This window comes from Rattus norvegicus, chromosome 13 (assembly GCF_036323735.1).
Source record: "Rattus norvegicus strain BN/NHsdMcwi chromosome 13, GRCr8, whole genome shotgun sequence".
NCBI lineage: Eukaryota > Metazoa > Chordata > Mammalia > Rodentia > Muridae > Rattus > Rattus norvegicus.
Genome location: NC_086031.1, coordinates 68,237,289 through 68,256,875, shown reverse-complemented (window position 1 = coordinate 68,256,875; position 19,587 = coordinate 68,237,289). Strand labels below are relative to the sequence as shown.

General features: G+C 46.6%; 1 protein-coding gene across 2 annotated transcripts in view; it reads left to right on the top strand.

The window, feature by feature from the left end:
- Positions 1 to 8,935: 8,935 nt before the first annotated feature.
- Npl (N-acetylneuraminate pyruvate lyase) overlaps positions 8,936 to 19,587 on the top strand; it is a 42,339-nt gene continuing 31,687 nt past the window's right edge. Inside the window, exons 1-2 of one of the 2 annotated variants that reach the window (XM_006249997.5) lie at positions 8,936 to 9,223; positions 12,222 to 12,305. In XM_006249997.5, the coding sequence (XP_006250059.1) occupies positions 12,238 to 12,305 (68 nt within the window). In that variant the 5' untranslated portion in view covers positions 8,936 to 9,223; positions 12,222 to 12,237. The remainder of the gene's footprint in view (positions 9,224 to 12,221; positions 12,306 to 19,587) is intronic. The other variant, NM_001013984.1, reaches the window with a different exon arrangement.

Below are 19,587 nucleotides of genomic sequence, written 5' to 3'. Positions count from 1 at the left end.
CTCCGAGTTCAAGGCCAGCCTGGTCTATAGCTGAGTTCCAGGGCTACACAGAGAAAACATGACTGGGGGTGAGGGGCAGGGTTTAAAGGGGTTGGAGGGGTAACACTAGCTGACATCTCTAAAATCTAGCACAAAATAAGCAACAGAAAGGTTAATTTTCTTAACCTAGACTTAACTCTCTTCTACTCTGTCCAAATAATATGAAGATTCTTCTCACTCAAAATCCGTGCTCAGCTACTGCTAACACTTCAGTTCCTTGAGATCAGGCATCTATATTTTTTTTTCTTCCAGTAGCTGCTATGTGGGGGCCGGGGGGGGGGGGGATGAATTCAGGGGTCCTGCTTGAGCTGGCTGTCCCTCCCACTGAGTCAACTCTGTTGGATAAGAGTTAAGGGAAGAGTTGGCTTGATTACAGGTGCCCTTTGACCCGAAGAGAGGGGAGATTACTTGAAAGCTAATTTAAGGCGGACCCGGGGTGAAGAAGAAAGCGCCAAAAGGGCAACCTTGTTGCTGAGGTGTTTATCTCCAGCCTCGGTTCGCTGCCCTAGCTCCCCAGATTCACGCTTAGACTCAGCCTGCAGAAGAGAGAGAGAGAGATGGTGAATATGTATCAGCTGCTTCAGAATGCTGATAGAAAACCGTGGAGGAGAAGAGAAAAAAAAGTCGGGTCACTTCCCCCGTGGGTTTAAAGCAGGTGAGTTTGATGGCCCTGAGAGCACCTGAGAGTGGCTGAAAGGAGACACTGCCCCCTAGTGGGAGGGAACATCAACCAAGAGCCCAGGGTTGAAGTGGGAAAAAAAAAAAAAAAAAAAAGAAGACAGCAGGGTACTTTGATGTAAACCAATGGAGAGGGTTGCTAGAGAGTTTCTCCCCTATGGAGAGCATTGCTAGAGAGAGAGTTTCTTTCTCCCCTAGGCAGATCTAGGCACAGCCAATACAGTGTGAGCACTGTGGGTCCCACCCAGACCGTACAGAGAAAACCTAAGACACCCCTAGAGGCCCAAGATAAACATCTAAATGGGTCCTAATAATGAGAGAGACTTCAGATAGGCTTCTCCCTCCTGGAGGTATGGAGGAGCTTGAGTGCCCGGGTAGTGGAGGTTGGAGACTTGTCTGACCAGGCTGATGTCAGGTAAACAGACAGCAAAACAAGAACTAAATTCTGAAAAAATAGATATTCCCTGAGCTAAGCAAAAGAAAATTCTACCTACAGACACAAGAAACATTTCAGACCAAATTAAAAGGATACCTTCTGCCTCTGGCCCCAGAGAAACAATGTTAAAATCAGATATGCTTCGCTCAGAGGCCCCCACAGGTGATCCGGGTTAACACAACGTGCCACTTCCACAGAGCTGTTTGAATCCCCTGGAATGCTAACCCTCAGACCTCCTTCATCATTAAAAGGTGGAAGCACAGATATCAAGGACCTCGGAGTCTCCCAGCTCTCAGATCAGCATCCACCTGTTCAGTAATGTGGGATCCCCTTGAACATTGCTCGCCCCCCTAGACGTACCAGTGCATATGTAGCTGTATCCTTGCACATGGCATTTTCTCTTCAGCACAGACGGGATGCCTACATAAATCCTGTTCTGTGTTTGGCTTTTCCCTGACTTCCTGGTCCACCTGTAAATACAGCAAATATTTGAGTTAGACTTCTCATCCAGAGGAAACACAATTCAGGCTATAGCACGATATCTAGCCTGAGAGGAACACAGAAGGAACGCTCTAGAATATTCTGAGAGCTTGCCACAGGCCCAGATGAACCTGGTCAAGGAGGGCACTGCCAACAGTCTGAGAGCTGGGATCTAAGAATGCCCACTATCTACAGGCTACAGTGTCCTTAAGGCTTATGCAAGAAGGGGGAGGGGTGAGTGGGAGGAGGCGAGAGGGGAGGCAGGATCAACGGAATTCCTTGGAGGCCTGCAATCTCTGATCCTGCATCATAGTTAGCACTCAGTAGTTAATCAAGGACCACACAGAAGAAGCAAATTATACTTCAAGTTTCACCTACTTCATACAATTTTCAGAAATCTCTCTCTCTCTCTCTCTCATCAGATGCATATAAATGAAATTCTTTGAAAAAAAAAAGAAAAGGGAAGAAGGAAAAAAGAAAGAAAAGCTAAAATGTTTTACCTTAAATGATAAAGGAAGCATAGCATCTTTTTATTGTTCAACACACATGCACACACACACACACACACACACACACACACACACACACACACGCCCAGGCACACACACACCTTTCCCTTTCCTCTCTCCAAGCCCTCACATACACCCCTCCCTGCTTTCCTTCAGATCCATGGCCTCTGACACACAACGTCAAGACTTTTTATTGCGTAAGTGCATATGTGCGATGTGGTGTGTGTGTGGTGTGCATGCTAGTGTGCATGTGTGTGTGCGTGTGCGTGCAGTGTGGTATACGTGTGCGTGTGTGTGCATGCCATGCTACTTGGAGGTTAGAGGACAACCTGGGCAAGTTTGTTCTTTCCTTCCACCTTGTGGGTCCTAGGGACTGGTCATCATGTTCGAGATCTTCGATTATCTTCTGCTTCTCAAGAAGTCAGTACCACTGGGTGTGCTATGGGGAGTATTTTGTTTTGAGACAGGATCTCAGCTGGGCATGGGGGCCCAGGTCTTTAATCTCAGCACTTGGGGGAGCAAAAGCAGGCAGATCTCTGAATTGAAGAACAGTCTGGTCTACAGACAGAGTTTCAGGACAGCCAGGGCTACACAGAGAAACCCAGTCTTGGGGGGTGGGTGAGAGGAGAGTACTCAGACGGACAGACACACAGACAGGAAGAGACAGGGTCTCATGTAGTCCAGCCTTACCTGGACCTCGATGTCTGTGAACTCCCGATCTTCCTGACCACAGCTCACAAGCACTGGGGCTACAGGTGAGTGTCACCACACCTGACACAGCCTCCATCTGCTGCATTTTTATTTGGGGTGTCCTGGAGGCCCTGCTTGTGGCTTTATATACACTAGGATGCCATTTTATGACTGGGCTCTACCCTCAACCCTAATGCTCAAAACCCAGAGAGCCAGTGTTTGAGAGGAAATGTGTTATGCTATTTTATTTATATGGGTGCTTTGCCTGCATGAATACCTGTGCACCAGGTACATGTCTGGTGCCTTCAGGGGACAGAATCCCTTAGGGGCTGGAGTTACAAACCATTGTAAACTGTCCTACAGTGCTGGGTATTGAACCTGGGGCCTCTGGAAGAAGCGCCAGAGTTTTTAACCACTGAGCCATCTCTCCAGTCCTAATATCTTCATTGATTGCTAAAGTTCCAAGAAACTTGCAGTTCGGAAAGAGAGAGAAAGGAAGGAGGGAGGGAGGGAGGGAGGGAGGAAGGGAGGGAGGGAAGGGAGGGAGGCCAAGCAAGAAAGCCAGCAAGCAAACAATTTCTGCTAGTAGCCTGCCATCTAGTGATAGGTTTCTGCCCTACAGCGTTGATAATAGCCCGTGTGCCTTGGGATGCTTTTCCAAGCTGTGGCAAGCAGACTATAGATCATTCACACAATAACTAGGACAAGCCGAGCGTTCTTGAAAAGAGTCTTTTGCCTCTGCATTTACTTGAATATTACGAAAGAAACCCTGCCAGTCAAAGATAATGTTAACTTTCTCTTTGGCTAACAATCAATGTTCATAGTCTCCCATGCTAATGATCAATGGCCTGCATTTTCAAAAGTTTTCTCAACTACTAGATTATTGCAAGGCAATGTGTGTGACCAGTTGTCGCCAATGTCAAAAGGTGTGAATACCAACAATGAGGCAATGTTCTCCAGATTTAATCTACACTAGGACTCTCCCTTTCGCTCTGAGCATGGCAGTCCTCGGAGTCCTCCAAAGCTGTAAATGGTCCCACTTGTCCACCTGCTGTAGTGTGGATAGCTGCTACAGACAGCCAACCTTCTCCTGCTAAGCTGACTATTGTCCTGAGTCCACAGGACTGCCACGTGACCTGTTAGCCGTGTCTGTTCTGTGTTCCATAGCAATCCATACCAATTCAACCATGTGTGGAGGGTAGGGACTCACGTGTCCCACGGAACAGAAAAGACCAAACAGAAGAGAAGGTGTTGGCCGTTAGAGCAGGGAGGCAGCCCCTGAAGGGGAAGGATCTGAAATAAGTGCCCTCTTGCATCAGAAGGATGAGAGATCAGTGGAATAGAAAAGATCCTGGGTTCATGGAAAACCCCAATCTTGGCAAGAATTTGGGATCTCTGGGAACTTAAAGAAAGACCAGCAAGCTATAAACTAATTCTACTTAATAAAGACAGCACGGCACTTACAAGGCAGAAGCAAGGGGTTTGGAGAGGTGGCTCACCCACTAAGAGCACTTGCTGCTCTTAAAGAGGACTGGGATTTGGTGGTTCATCTGTCACTCCAGTTCCCAGAGCTCTGACGCCATCTTCTGACCTCTACAGTGACGAGGCACACACGTGGTGTATGTACACACATACAAGCAGAACATTCATATACATAAAAATTAAATGATGCATTGTTTTATCTTAAGACAGAATCAAGGCTACCTGTAAGTTTAAGGCCAACCAGAGCTGCGTAAGAAGACAATATCTCAGAAACAAACCACAGAATCAGGGAGATGGCTCAGTGTGATGATCTAAGTACTATCCCCAGAACCTCACACCTCCCTACTCACAATTTTAATGCACACACACACACACACACACACACACACACACACACACACACGGATAATAATGATAAAGACAATGATAAAGTTTATTTAATAATGAGAAAAAAGAATGCCAGGTGCAGTCGTGCACTCTTTACTCAGGAAGCAGAGACAGGTGCATCTCTGGGAGTTTGAGGCTAACCTGGTCCACATAGCAAGTTCCAGGACCATCAAAGCTTCATAATGGAGAGACTCTGTCTAAACTAAAGATTCTAGAGCAATCGGGGGGGGGGTGTCTTCAGGGCAGGACATGGTGATGCTTATCATTAATCCCACTGCTGGGGGTCATAGGCATAGTCTGTGAGTTTGGGGCTAGCCTGGTCTACAAATGAGCTAGGGCCATACAGTAAGACCTTGTCTCAAAACAAACAAACAAACAAACAAACAAACAAACAAACAGATTTATTTTGAACCTGATGTGCTGGCAGAAGCAGACAAGCAGGCAGATCTCTGTGAGTTCAAGACCAACCTGGTCTGAAAAATGAGTTTTAGGAAAGAAACCCTGTCTTGAAAGAAGGAGGAGAAGGAAAAGGAGAAGGAGGGGGGGGAAATGATAGCACAAAATTCCAGGATGTTTAAAATCAACCACCACAGTAACCATAGTAACCAAAATAGAAATAACACAAATCCATCACCTAATAAATGAATAAATACAGTGGGGTCGATCCGTAAGGTAGAATATTAGTCAACCATAAAAAAATTGTTGTATGACAAACAATGCGGACAAATCTTGGAATTAGTATGGGGAGATGGCTCTGTTGGTGGAGTGCTTCACTGGTAGGTCTCATGCAGCTTGTACCACAACCACAAGTACATGCAGTGTCCCAGTCCTGGCACTCAGCTTCATATATGTCTTCTGGGAAGAGTATTATCCCTCTTATAAGGTATAAGAAAATTCTATTATGCAGGTTATATATACATATATATATATTATATGTGCTACAAATATATGTACATGTTCGTGTATGTGTGCACCTGTGTGTGTGTTTGTGTGCCTGTGTGTGTATATGTATGTGTGTGTGTGCGGTGTGTGTGGTTTGTGTGTGAGTGTGTGTGCACCTGTGTGTGCCTATGTGTGAGTGTATGTGTGCCAGTGTGTGTGTGTGTGTGTGTGTATGTGTGTGTGTGTGTGTAAAATTATGCTCCCTCTTTTTCCCTACTAGATTTATTTTTTGAGAAAAGCTCTCATCTAGCTCAGGCCAATATTTTTAGTTAGTGTACTGGTCAGGGCTGGGGAGATGGCTCAGCGGTTAAGAGCACTGACTGCCCTTCCAGAGGTCCTGAGTTCAATCCCTAACAACCACATGGTGGCTCACAACCATCTGTAATGGGGATCCAATGCCCTCTTCTGGTGTGTCTGAAGGCAGCTCAGTGTGTTCATATACAGAAAATAAATGAATAAATCTTTAAACTAGTTAGTGTACTGGTCGGGTTTGTATCCACTTGACACAAGCTAGAGTTATCTGGGAAAGAAGAGGAACAGTAATTGAGAAAACGCCTCCATCAGATTGCCGGCAGCAAGTCTACGGTGCATTTTTCTTCATTACTAGGCTGAGCATGCTGGTAAGGAGTATCTCCCAGGGCTTCCGTTTCAGTGCCCGCCTCCAGGTGCCTGTCTTGAGTTTCTGCATTGTCTTCCCTCAATGGGATGTGACCTGAGGTATGGAAGCCAGAGAAAGCCTTTCGTCCCCAGGTTGCTTTTGGACAAGGCGTTTTAACCCAGGATTTGAACCCCTCACTAAGATAGCACATAACTGGGCATGATGGCGCATGCTTTTAGTCCCAGCACTAGGGAAGCATCAGCAGAAGGGTTTCTCAATTCAAGGCCAACCTAGCCAACTTAGGGAGTTCCAGGGCAGCCGGGACTAGATAGAAACCCTGTGTCAAAAAAACAAAACAAATAACAACGAAAAAGACAACACAGAAACAAGGGATCCCATCATGACATTTTCATGCATATACAACATTATACATTGATGATAACTCCCCACACACATACTACTTTAACTCCCACCCTGCTGGTCCCTTCTCCTCCCAGAAACTCTCCCTTTATATTATTAGATCTAGATTCCTTGTGTAAGGGATATTTTTCTCCCCCCCCCCTTATTTTCTCTTGCTCCCTTCTCCCACTCCCTTTGACCCCTTCCTTCCTCACCATAGTCCCCTTCCACTTCCATATCATAGAAATGTGTGTGTATATACATGAGTGTGTATGTGTGTGTGTGTGTGAGAGAGAGAGAGAGAGAGAGAGAGAGAGAGAGAGAATTAAAATGCAGCTAGACAGACGGACAGATTCTGCACATTAAAGGAAATATATCTTTGTGAATCTGGTTTATTTCTTTTAACACGACAATCTCCAGCTCTACCCATTTCCCCATAAATGCCATAATCTCATTCTTCATGATAGCTGATCAAAAGCAATACTTTTTTTTAACCCATTCACCTCTTGGCACCTAGACTGTTTCCATAGTTTGGCTATTATAAATAGTTGAGCAGCACCGTGAGTCTGCATGTCCCTATGGCACATTCCCAGAAGAAGTACAGTTGGATCACATGATAGGTTTTGTTTGTTTGCTTTACAGGGAGAGTGCAACCAGGTCTTACATAACCTAGGCTGGCCTCGAACTCATCTTCCCACCTCTACCTACAAAGTGCCGGGATTACAGGCATGCAGCAGCATGCCTGTGTGGTGTTCTATATTAATTTACTGATTCCCACAGTGGATGTACCAGGATCCTCCTGTTAATACATCCTCAATGGCATTGTGGCAGGGTGGGGTGGGGTGTTATCTCCTTTCCGATAGCACTAGTTTGTGTGTCAAGTTAACATAAAACAAGTGAGAACACGGCCTTATACATTAAGAGCCCTCCCCACCCCCTTTTTTAATAGGAATCTTTCTGTTTTCGGTAGATATTCCCATCCCAGCATTCCACATGGTAACTTACAACTGCCTGTAACTCCAGTATCCGGGTACTGAATGCCCTCTTCTGGCTTCTCTAGGGACTGCAGGCATGTAGTGTACAGAAATAACCAGACCCACAAAATAAAGTAAAATAAAAATAAAAGGTTAAACTTTTAAAGTTAAAACATGGGGGTGGGGTGGGGCTTGACACGTGCACTCATGCAAAGAACCACAGAGGAGTCAAAAAGCACTTTGCAAGCTAAAAAGAAGACCTATTTTTCCCTAAATAAGATAATACGCATCAGCCATGGCCTATCGTGAGAGATTGAGATCGATTTGCATCGCCACAAGACAGCTGTGGACCTGTTTAGAGCAATGCTTTTGGTTTCTGAGCGATGAGGCTTGCAGTAGAAAGACTTGAAGAGTCAGGTGTGGGTGGGGAGAACAGCCCGAGTGCGTGCGTGCCCTAGCATGCATGAAGCCCTGGATTTGATCCCACAACTGGAATCTCAGTATTAGGGAGATGGGGGCAGAGGGATAGAGCTGTCCTAGACAGAGTTCAAGGCCAAATTCGGCTTTTGGAGACTCTAAGAAAGACCCCATGTTCCTGAAAGTAGAGATGTGGAGTGTTTTGGTTAAAAATACTTGTTTCCTTTTCTAAAGTCTTTCAATTACTCTCCAGAACAGGGGCAGAAAAGCTCCTGTCTATACAAATAGTAGTTAATTCACACACACACACACACACACACACACACACACACAAATTATTTGAATATATGTATGTGTGTATGCATATAAATACATATGTAATTTATGTTTGTGTCTGAGTGTATGCGGTAGGCATTGGATCCCCTAGAACTGAAGTTACAGTCAGTTGCGAGATGCCATATGACTGATGGGGGATCGAGACTGACTGTGCCTACTGGTGATTGAACCCAGATCCTCTGCAAAAGCAGCAATCCCTTTTAATGATAGGAGATTTAGTGATTAGAGAGAACCAGCTCTCCAGCCCATAATTCTTTTGTCTGTTTGTTTTGTGTTGTGTTTTGGTTTTTCAAGACAAGGGTTCTCTGTGTAGCCCTGGCTGTCCTGGACCTAGCAGACCTGGCTACTCCGGCCTCGAACTCAAGAGATCTGTCTCCTAGGGCTGCGATTAAAAGCGTGCACAGCCACCAGTGGCCTATAATCCACTCTAAAATTCTCCTCGCTTCTCCTTTTTTCCTACAAGAAAAGAGCAGCGCTGGAGCAGTGTCAGCCTAGAGATCGTTTGTGACACAACATCTCACATCCCGTGCAGCCAAGACTCGCTCTTACAGGACGGGAGAACTCCAGGAGTAGTAAGTACAGTGGGTGTCCAAGAGGTGCAGGAACCTTTCTGAAAATAGGCTCTGGCCACACCCAGGAAGGAGCAACTAGTGCACTGTCTCGGGATTCCATCCCGTGAAACAGCGCCCGGCCGAAGTGGAACTACAACCCCCAGGCTCCCCGCGCAGCCGCACATGGTCCCGCAGCCCCTGAGATAAAAGCGCAACGGCGCTGCTCGGTGGAGACCGGGTCCCCAGTGCACAGGAACAACTCGGTAGCCAAGGTTAGCGCGGCGCCGCCGACCAGAGGAGTGAAGGTAGGTATGCTGGGCAGGGAAGCTTGGGAGTGTGAGGCGAGCGACCCTGTTGCCTTGGGGCCAGTGACAGTCGGGGTTTCCTTGCAGACCCGCGTTGCCTGGCCTCCGGGAACCCTTGTCTGAATCAGTCTCTTAGCCTTTGAGTAGAAGGGAGTTTAGCCATTAACTCTAATACGCCTATCTCTTAGAGGAGAGGTTGCTTGTATTTCGTGTCTCGTGTTTTTCAATATCTGCATTTCTAGTTTACCAAGTATTTCTCAAGTCATTCTCCTTCAGAACTACATCACTTCCCCCTCCTCCCTTTTAAAACTTGGTGGTTTTAAATGCCAACTTTTTTGTCTGTGCTTTGGCATTCCTACGTGAGGTTTCCAGGGCACTACCGCTTACCCAGCGTTTCAAGAAGAACATCCCAAGTTCACCCTAAGTCATGGGCGTATGAGCATTGTGATTATTTGCTCTTAGTTCAAACTATGAAATATTTCAAAGCTTAATACTCCCAAGTTGATCTTAAGATTTGCATTATAAAAATATTGGTTATTCGCTGTTAAAACTTGACTTTTTTGTTTGGTTTCATTGTTGGGGGAGGGACGGAGTTGAGAACAGGGTCTCTTTGTGTAGGCCTGGTTGTCCTAGAACTTTCCTTGTAGACCAGGCTGGCCCCAGACACTCAGATCTGCCTGCCTCTGCCTCCCAAGTGCCAGGATTGTGGCTTGTGTTTCCTTGGAATACAATCTCTTGTATCTCAAGCTGGCCTCAGACTCTGATCCTCCTGCCTCCAAGTCTTGAACAGAAATGATTGTATATCCTGCTTATAACTCTGGGGGTTTAATGAAAAGCAACAGTTCAGGAGGAAATCTGAAGTTAAATTATTTTCTGTTTATAGAATCAAGAAATCTTTTCTCCCCCCTCCCTTTCTTTTCTTTTCTGAAACTAGGTATTTCTATCATGTATCCCTGACTGTCCTGAAACTCTCTAAGTAGCCCAGGCTAGCCTGGAACTCGATGATCCACTCCCTCTGCCTCCCAAATGTTGGGATCAATGGTGTGTGTCGTCGTGCCCAGCTGAATCCTCTGGGTTTTGTTGTTTTGTTTTGATGTCCTTAAAACTGGGTCTTACGTAACTCCAGCTGGTCTCCACTCATAAGTAGCCACAGATGGGTTTGAACTCCTGACCGTCTTGCCTCCACCTTCTAGATGCTGGTCCTCAGATGCATGGTAATTCCTTGACTCTTAAACATGAGTTTGAAAAGTGTGCTACGCTGAAGGGATCGAAGTGGGAGACAGTTGCTGTGGAGGATAGAGAAGTCACAGGGAGAGACAGGTGGTGGCCTCAGGCATGGGTTTGAGCGGTAGAGCTGTATGCTGTAGGCATGAAGAAGCCTTCCAGGCAGGCCAGGGAGTTTGACTCATCATCTGACTAGGATCAAGACAGGATTAGAAACGTGGATGTTCCAGGGGTGTCACGGTGATTGCCAGCCCCCCTCCTTTTCTCCCACAGGCCCTATGTTTCTAACTACTCAAACTGCATCTAAGTGGTGACTCATTTAATAGCTTTAAAAGACATACAAGCCTCCGAATCAGAACTTAAAGAATGTTCTGATTAAATATGAAATGAATGCAGCCAGAAGCACAAGAAGATGGGAGCCTAGGTAGCCAGAGCCAACCATTTGCTCTTGGATGCTTAAGCTGACTGGTTCAAGCACTCAGCGTCTTATCAATTTAACCTTCTTGGACCCAGGTTGATGATCACGGCTGAGCCAGATAAAAGATAGCACGGGGTATGTCATAAGACAGGCAGGAGAGGAGAAGGAAGAAGTTCCAGGTAAGAAGATAACAGAGTTTAAGTGACTGGGGACCTCAGGGAGCTAAAGTGCTGAGCGTTGGGAGGAGGCGGACACACCAGTGACTGCTCCCACTAGACAGAACTTCGCAGAGAGCGTCGAGCAGGTACCTGGCACAGCCGCCAGAACCTTGTGTCAATTCATTCACTTTACCCTATCAACACAGTTCCTGGCGTCCTCGTTACAGAGGGAAAAAGAAGCATAGAGAGAAATGGTGGAGCCAGGGTTCAGCCTGATGCTGGGGCTACCCTGTAAGGTTGAAAGCTAAGATGGTGTTCACTTTGGGTATCTTGGGTTAACATGGCCGTAGGAATGACAGGCGGAGACTTGCAGCAGGCATTTCCGCCTGCCTGCGGAATCCAGTCTCTTTCCTGGGATGTTCATTTCCTCTGTTGGGTCTTCCACTTGTATTAGGATGGTTGGGTTCACTCTGCCCAGGGGAAAGCTCCACCAGTCCCACATGGACGAATGAAATGAGGCTGCCTGCTCCCACGGGGAGTATCGATCAGGGAATTTGCCATCAATCCGATTGTCTCATTCAGTCACCTACATAGCCATCACACGTGAGCAGGAAACTGGGTGTTGGGCTGGAGAGATGGCTCAGTGGTTAAGAGCACCGTCTGCTCTTCCAGAGGTTCTGAGTTCAATTTCCAGCAACCACATGGTGGTTCACAACCATCTTTAATAAGATCTGATGCCCTCTTCTGGTGTGTCTGAAGACAGCTACAGTGTACTCATATGTAATAAAATAAATAAATCTTTAAAGAGAGAGGGAAGAAAGAAAAGAGCGCCTTCTTTCTAACTATATTCTGTTTAAGCAATAGCAACCTTGTACAGTTGAGGCCGCTGAGTTAAGTTTTATCTCCAGGCCTGCGTCTGCTGGATTTTTCCTCCGCTTCCTTCTCAGGGCTGGGTTTTTCCAGCTAAAATGGGAAGACTTCCAGATAGTAATTTTCTAGGCCCACCCACCCTTTGTATTTAAAGTTTTCCCACCTATATAGTTCGGCTCTAAATTTTTACATTCCTCTACTTGTTCTGACTGTTTCTATCTTGTAAGTTTACTTTATGGTTCTTAACTGGGAATGAACTTTGGCCTGGGGGTTTGACCATTAATTGACATTCCTTGAAGAAACAGAGTAATGATACCGTGTCTTCCAGACCTTCCAACAGCCTGATGGCCTTCCCTAAGAAGAAACTCCAGGGTCTTGTTGCTGCCACCATCACTCCAATGACAGAGAATGGGTAACTATCACTGGGGGACAGAGAGGGACAGAGGGGGACCTGTTCCCAGCCACTGAAAAGGTCAGAAGCTCCAATAGTCCCTGAACCTCTGCTGGGGTGGTCTTACCAAAAGGTGGTTTCTGCAGTGTGCCTGACCTCCTAAGTCAGAAAAGTCATCACAGTGGAAAAGGAAGAGGGAAGGAAATTCTCCCGGTGCCTTTAAGCCCAGATAGGGCTGGTGGAATGGAGGAGAACCCTGTCTTAGTACTGTCCCTGTTCCTTTAGGGAGCCTGTCATTTTGGACATTCGCATCATTGAGTGGCTGGCAGTGTGGCTCACTGCAGAGTCTGTGCTTAGGTTTGATCCACGGAACTCACCTTCGAAAAGTGGGGGAGGGTGCTGAGGAGACGGCTTGACTGGAAACGTGCTTGCTGCACAGGCCTGAGCACCCAGATGCAGATCACCAACATCTGTGTGAAAATCAGGCAATCCCAGGATCGCAGAGGTGGAGACGGGAGGATCTCTGAGGCTTGCGGACAAGCCGGTCTGTCCGTCTGAGTCAGCAAGCTGCAGGTTTAGTGCAGATGCTACCTCAAAAGATAACAGTAACAAAGCAGAGAGCAATTAAGGAAGACATACATGTCTATGCACATACAAACACGGACCCACAGACACGTGTACTCAGAAATGCGGCCACATCATATTACACACATCTATCAAAACACACTGCCCAAGGGAAGCAAAGCAGGCTGTTCATGGACTTGCCTTAGGGTTTCTGCTGCTGCGATGGAACCATGACCAAAAGCAAGCTGGGGAGGAAAGGATTTATTCTGCTTACACGTCATATCACAGTTCATCATCAAAGGCAGGCGGGGCAGAAACGCACACAAGGCAGGAGCTGATGCAGAGGCCATGGAGGGGTGCTGCTTACTGGCTTACTCAGTCTGCTTTCTTATAGCACCCAAGAGCCACCTGCCCAGGGATGGCAGCACCCACAATGAGCTGGGCCTTCCTATAGCAATCAGTCACTTAGAAACTGCACTGTGGACTTGCCTATAGGCAAATCTTTGTGTCTTTCTTTCTTACTTACTTTCCTTCTTTCTCTCTCTCTCTCTCTCCCTCTCTCTCTCCCTCTCTCTCTCTTTCTTTCTTTCTTTCTTTCTTTCTTTCTTTCTTTCTTTCTTTCTTTCTGAGACAAGGTCTCTGGACATAGCCCTGGCTGTCCTGGAACTCACTGTGTAGCCCAGGCTGGCCTCAAACTCATCACCTACTTAATGCCTCCCAAGTGCAAAGATTAAAGACACAGCTTTGTTTTTAAGTCCTTCTCTCCAAATGACTCTGTGTCAAGTTCACGTACAATTTACAAGGACCCGGGTCTTAGGCGAACCATATGCTGTGAGAAAGGGAAAGACGTCAGCAAGGTAGACTCATCAGACATCTTTCCAAGCTCATTCAGAAACCGATTGGGAGGTGGGGGCGGAGGAAGGAGGGAAGACAGCCTCCAGGTAGCTGATGGTTGTTGAGTGTCTCACACAGGTGTCTTGACTTCTAGACGCAGCCTGGGACAGACCCTTTGCCTGCACGATAATGGCCATGCGCCACACATGATTTTGCATTGCACATAACTCCTTCTTGGACACCCGACACGACGGGAGCAGGCACTTCCCCATCTGAGAGTCATTGACCCATTGGAGGTGAATTCTGGCTTCTTTAAGCTTCCTCCTCCTGTAAGAAAAAAAATATCACTAGACCTACATGGCAAACTGATGAACATTAGTAAGATAATCCTTATGACAGTGCTTGCCCACTGCACATAGGACAATGGGTTTGAATTGTCACTGTGGCAAGAGGCAAGGATTAGAGGAAGATGGACCAAATAATACTCCTTCTTAAAGGCTTTTCTTTGGGGGCTTCTATTCCTAAATTTGTAAACCTAATAAGCACTTTTAATTCTTATTCAAAGGTGGCCACATCATGGGTCCCTTAGATATTTGGAGCCCAAGACTTGTAAGATGTATGAAAACCTCCCATCCTCCCTGGATCTAACTTGCTGAAGTGTTTTGCAGATCACTCTGCTGGTCTTTGTTTTCTGTTACTTCTCCCTTTCCATGGCTTCTGAGAAAGGCTGAAATCAGCTCTTACTCAATGCATTAGCCACTTGTCTCGTAGATAAGCAGGAGGCATGTGACTACACGGGCAGGCTGGATTTACTTCCTGCTACAAGTAAGGCCCTGTCTGTGTCCCAGCTCAGCACATTTCGTCCACTTGCTACATTAACCTCAGAAGCGGACTCTCCAGACAGCCTTACTTTTTATCCGGGACACTCGGGGAGCCGCTGTGTGCCCTATTCTGCCGTTATTTGGAGCCACAGACCCAAAGCACTAGAGATAACTAACAGGTCTCTGGAGCCAGAGGGAGGCGTGGGGGGTATTTATGCTCTCCTGCAAGTTCAGCACTTGGGAGGGAAAGACAACAGACTGAGCTATGTTGACTCTTTGCTCTCTCACCACTCGCTCCATCAAAATACTCTTATAGGGACTAGAGAGACGGCTCTGTGGTTAAGGCACTGGCCACTCTTCCAGAAAACCTGGGTTAAAGTCCTAGCACCCACATGGTAACTCACAACTGTGTGTAACTACAGTCTGGGGTATCGATGCCTTCTTCTGGCCTTTGAGGGTGTCAGGCATGCACACGGTGTGCACAGAATTACATGTAGGCAAAACTCCTATACATGTTAAGTAAATAAATCTAAAAAAATTAAAATAAAACCACTTGTATACACACAAAAAGCTTAGAATACCCAAGAACAAGTGGGCACCAGCCTATTTAGCCACAGGAAAATCTGCCCTTCTGATGTGTTTCCAAAACATTACATCTAATGTAAGGCATTGGAATCTAATAGAGTCCCTCTAGGAGATCAGCCATTATGATAGTGTTTCTAAGCTGGCTTGCAACAGAAAAGCCTCCATGATCCCAAATGACTGCCTTACTTTTCGTATGTATGTATGAATGTATGTATGTATGTATGTATGTATGTATGTATGTGTTAAGACCCAATCTATGTGGGGGTGGGGGGAGGTCAGACCTATTAAAACCACCAAACACGCATTTAAAAAAATAATAATAAAAATAAAAACTGTTACTAGCCCAGTGAAATGGCCAAGTAAATAGTAAATAAAGCACTTAAATCCCCAGGACTCACATTAAAAAGTGCATGATAGCACTTGTTGTTAATCCCAGCATAGCAGATAGTGCCAGAGGAACCCTGGGAAGCCCTGGGGCTAGCTAGCCTGGATTACACAAGAGCAAACAAGATCATGTCTTAACCGAGGTACACCATGAGGACTGATAGCTGAGGTTATCCTGTGACCTGCGTGGCACCCATTCCCACACATGGGAACATATCCAGATACAAGCACACAGACAAAAGATAAGAAGAAAGCCACCCTTCATCCCCTGCGAAGGAAGACCTCAGTCAGACAACCTCTATGGAGCTCGAGTGGCCACAGACCTCCGCTCTTATGCCACTAGCAACCCTGAGTTTAACCACTTAGTAAGACATTGTAAAGTACCTGCCCCACCAGTTCAGCTCCACCGGGTAGCCTAGTAAATGTCCTAGAAACCTGGCAGGTCCCTCTCCTTCACTGGAGTCTGTTGACTCTCCTAAAGCCTGCCTTCTCACTGCATGGTTCTTACGCCAGTTGTTCCAGTACCACATGGGCATGCATGGGGATTTGATGGGGATGCAGGCTTCAGGCCCCTTACATACCACTGGTCAGAACCTGCCTCTGAACAGAGGTCCATTAAAGCCTGAGGTGAACTAGCCTGAAGCTGAACGCCAAACTCTCGAGACAGCATAGCAAGTCCCACACAACCTGCCTTTTATTCCTGCTGCTTCGGATTGTTTCCACAAACAATAGCACATCTTTCCTTCCAGGCTCCGGACCTTGACTCATTCTATTTTCTCTGCTTTTTCCCGTTATCACCTTCTCCTTTAATATTTCTACTTACCCATCAAAACATTTGCAGGGGTGAAGGGAGTTTCCTCCTCCCCGCTCCCCGGGAGTCCATCTTCCCATCTAGTGCTAAATACACTGGCAAGAGATGGGAGAGGAGAGTGCAGCACTTATGTGCCTGGCCTGGGCTTGGCAACCATACAAGCCATGACACTTCAAGGGACAACATGGTTTAGATTTAAGTTTTCTCTTTAGCTTGGGGGGTGGGGAGGGCTACAGGCACCTTTAGGAGAATAAGTGAGCCCAGAGGAGACAGTAGTTGTAAGTGGTTCTCTAGAAAGATCGACTTGCTGTGATGACATATTCCCAGTCACCACTCTAGTTAGGTGGACATAGGCTAGCAGCTGTCCCTCTAGAGTGATGTCCAGTGAGAGAACTTTAAAGAGTATTCCACTGTGCACCTGGGAGAAGCATCAGCAGGTCAGAAAGTCCCTGATTCTGGGGATTTCCTAACTCTTTAAAAAAAAAAGATTTATTTATTTTATATATGTGAATACATTGTCCCTCTCTTCAGACATACCAGAAAAGGGCATTGGATCCCATTGTTGGTGGTTGTGAGCCACCATGTGGTTGCTGGGAATTGAACTCAGGACCTCTGGAAGAACAGTCAGTGCTCTGAACAGCTGAGCCATCTCTCCAGCCTGGTGTTTTTTTTTTAACTCTTTAGTTCAAAGCTCTCAGTGTGCTAAGCATCATAAATTGTGATATCGTTTCCCAATCCCTAAAGCCTTCCATCATGAATTCGTCCCTATTTCTCTTTTTATAAAAAGCCTAGAGGCTCTCTCCTCTGTGACCCCACGGCACTCTGTGTATACCTTTTAACAGTGCATCAAATTTATCTGTCTTATGGTGACTGTCTTAGGTCTTTAGTTAGGGTTTACTGCTGTGAACAGACACAATGACCAAGGCAACTCTTATAAGGACAACATTTAATTGGGGCTGGCTTACAGGTTCAGAGGTTCAGTCCATTATCATCAAGGCAGGAGCATGACAGCCTCCAGGCAGGCATAGTGCAGGAGGAGCTGAGAGTTCTACATCTTCATCAGAGGCTGCTAGCAAATTCTGACTTCCAGGCAGCCAGGAGGAGGGTCTTAAAGCCCAAGCCCACAGTGACACACCCACTCCAACAAGGCCACACTTCCTAATAGTGCCTCTCCCTGGGCCAAGCATATACAAACCATCACATTGACTATGACAATAACTTCTTTATTCGTTTATTTTGTGTCTGTGTGGGGGCATACAGCATATGAATGAAGGTCAGAGGACAGATTGTGGGAGTCGGGTCTCTCCACCATGTAGATCCCAGGGATTGAATTCTGGGGATCAGGCTTGGCATCCATCAAGTGCCTTTACCCATTGAGCTGTTTTCAGCCCCGGATAATGTTTTGTTTTGTGCCTGCATCCTCCAGCAGGCTTTGCACTGCTTTGCCTGGTTTTACTGAGGGTAGGTGCATCCAAGGATCGAACAAGTGTCTTACTTACTTTTACACCTTCAGCATCTAACGGAGGTGACCTGTGAACTTTCACTAGTGACTATACTACAGGATGACTAATGGTGGCAGGCAAATAAAAGAGAGAAGGGAAGCGGGTGTTTGGTTGAGCGGACGTTGGGTGCCAGTCATCATGTTTGGTTGAGCAGACGTTGGGTGCCAGTCATCATGTTTGGTTGAGCGGACGTTGGGTGCCAGTCATCATGATGGGCATTTCATCTACACAGTTCAGTTCCATCTTGACAGCTCCACTCAGGGACCTGCAGCTCTGTCAGTGCTAGAGAAACTTTAAGAAGTCACTTTTGGGGTTGGGGATATAGCTCAGCGGTAGAGCGCTTGCCTAGCAAGCGCAAGGCCCTGGGTTCGGTCCCCAGCTCCGAAAAAAAAAAAAAGTCACTTTTTTTCTGGGTACAATAACATGTCCCAGGGTTAGAGAGGGCTCAGCAGGTAGGAGCACTGATTTCCAGAGGTCCTGAGTTCAATTCCCACCAACCACACGGTGGCTCACAACCATTTGTAATGGGATCCGATGCCCTCTTCTGGTGTGTCTGAAGACAGAGACAGTGTACTCACATAAAATAGATAAATAAATTTTTAAAAAGGGAAAAAATATAACACATACCTGTAGTCCCAGCTCCTCAGGAGACTGGAACAAGAAGATCATTTCAAACTGGGCAACACGGTAAACTAGAAGGGGGTGGGGGAGGGTAAGAAGAGCCCAAATGCCAAGGGAAAAGGGTTCCTTTTTCACCCCAGGTGGTGGTGCAGCCTTTAATTCCAGCACTCGGGAGGCCAGTCAGGTAGCTCTCTGAGTGCTCTGAGGCCAGCCTGGACCACAGAGCAAGTTCGAGCATAGCCAGAGCTACGCAGAGCAACCCCGTCTCAAAAAACCTAAACAGAAAAAGAAGTTTCATTTCTCTCCATCAAACGCCATCGCTTCTCTGTGGCAAGTGCCCTCCCGCTGAGCCGCCTTACAGGCCCTGAGTCTGTTTGTGACTGGACTCCTGAGTGTCTGGGTCCTACAACCTACAGCAAGCATTAGGCAGGGATCTGAAAAGGCCTGAAGTGACTGCCTGGACATGGAACCTCTACCAGGGCAGATGCTGATCTTCCTCTTTGACAAAGTAGCCCTAGTCCTAACGGTAGCCTGAGCCTTTAGTCCCAGCGTGCTAGGGACAGGGGCAGGCAGATCCCTGTGAGTTTGCTGACAGCCCAGTCTATAGTGAGTTCCAGGACAGCCAAGGTTATTTAGAGAGACCCTGTCTAGGATAGCCAGGGTTACATAGAGAGACCCTGTCTCAAAAAAGAGAGCCCTAGCCTTGTTAGATATCTGGCTTTTCAGTCATGTGTATGTGTCCGTGAATGCAGGTGTGCCTGTGGAAGGCAGAAAACAACCTCAAAATATTCTTCTCTGTGTGCCATCCACCTTGTTTTTTGAAGCAGAGTCTCACTGGCCTGGAACTCAACAATTAGTCTAGACTGACTGAGCAGCGAGCCCCAGGGGTCTGCTGCTGCCTCTCGGCACTGATATATTTTTATATCCGTTCTTTTTCTGTTTGTTTTTCATATCATGTATGTGAGTACACTGTTGCTGTCTTCAGACATACCAGAAGAGGGCATGGGATCCCATTACAGATGGTTGTGAGCTACCATGTGGTTGCTGGGATTTGAACTCAAGACCTCTGGAAGAGCAGTCAGTGCTCTTAACTGCTGCTCCATCTCTCCAGCCTTTACATCTGTTCTGTACATCAAACTCAGGTCCTTCTGTTTGCAGGGCAAATATTTCACCAACTAAGC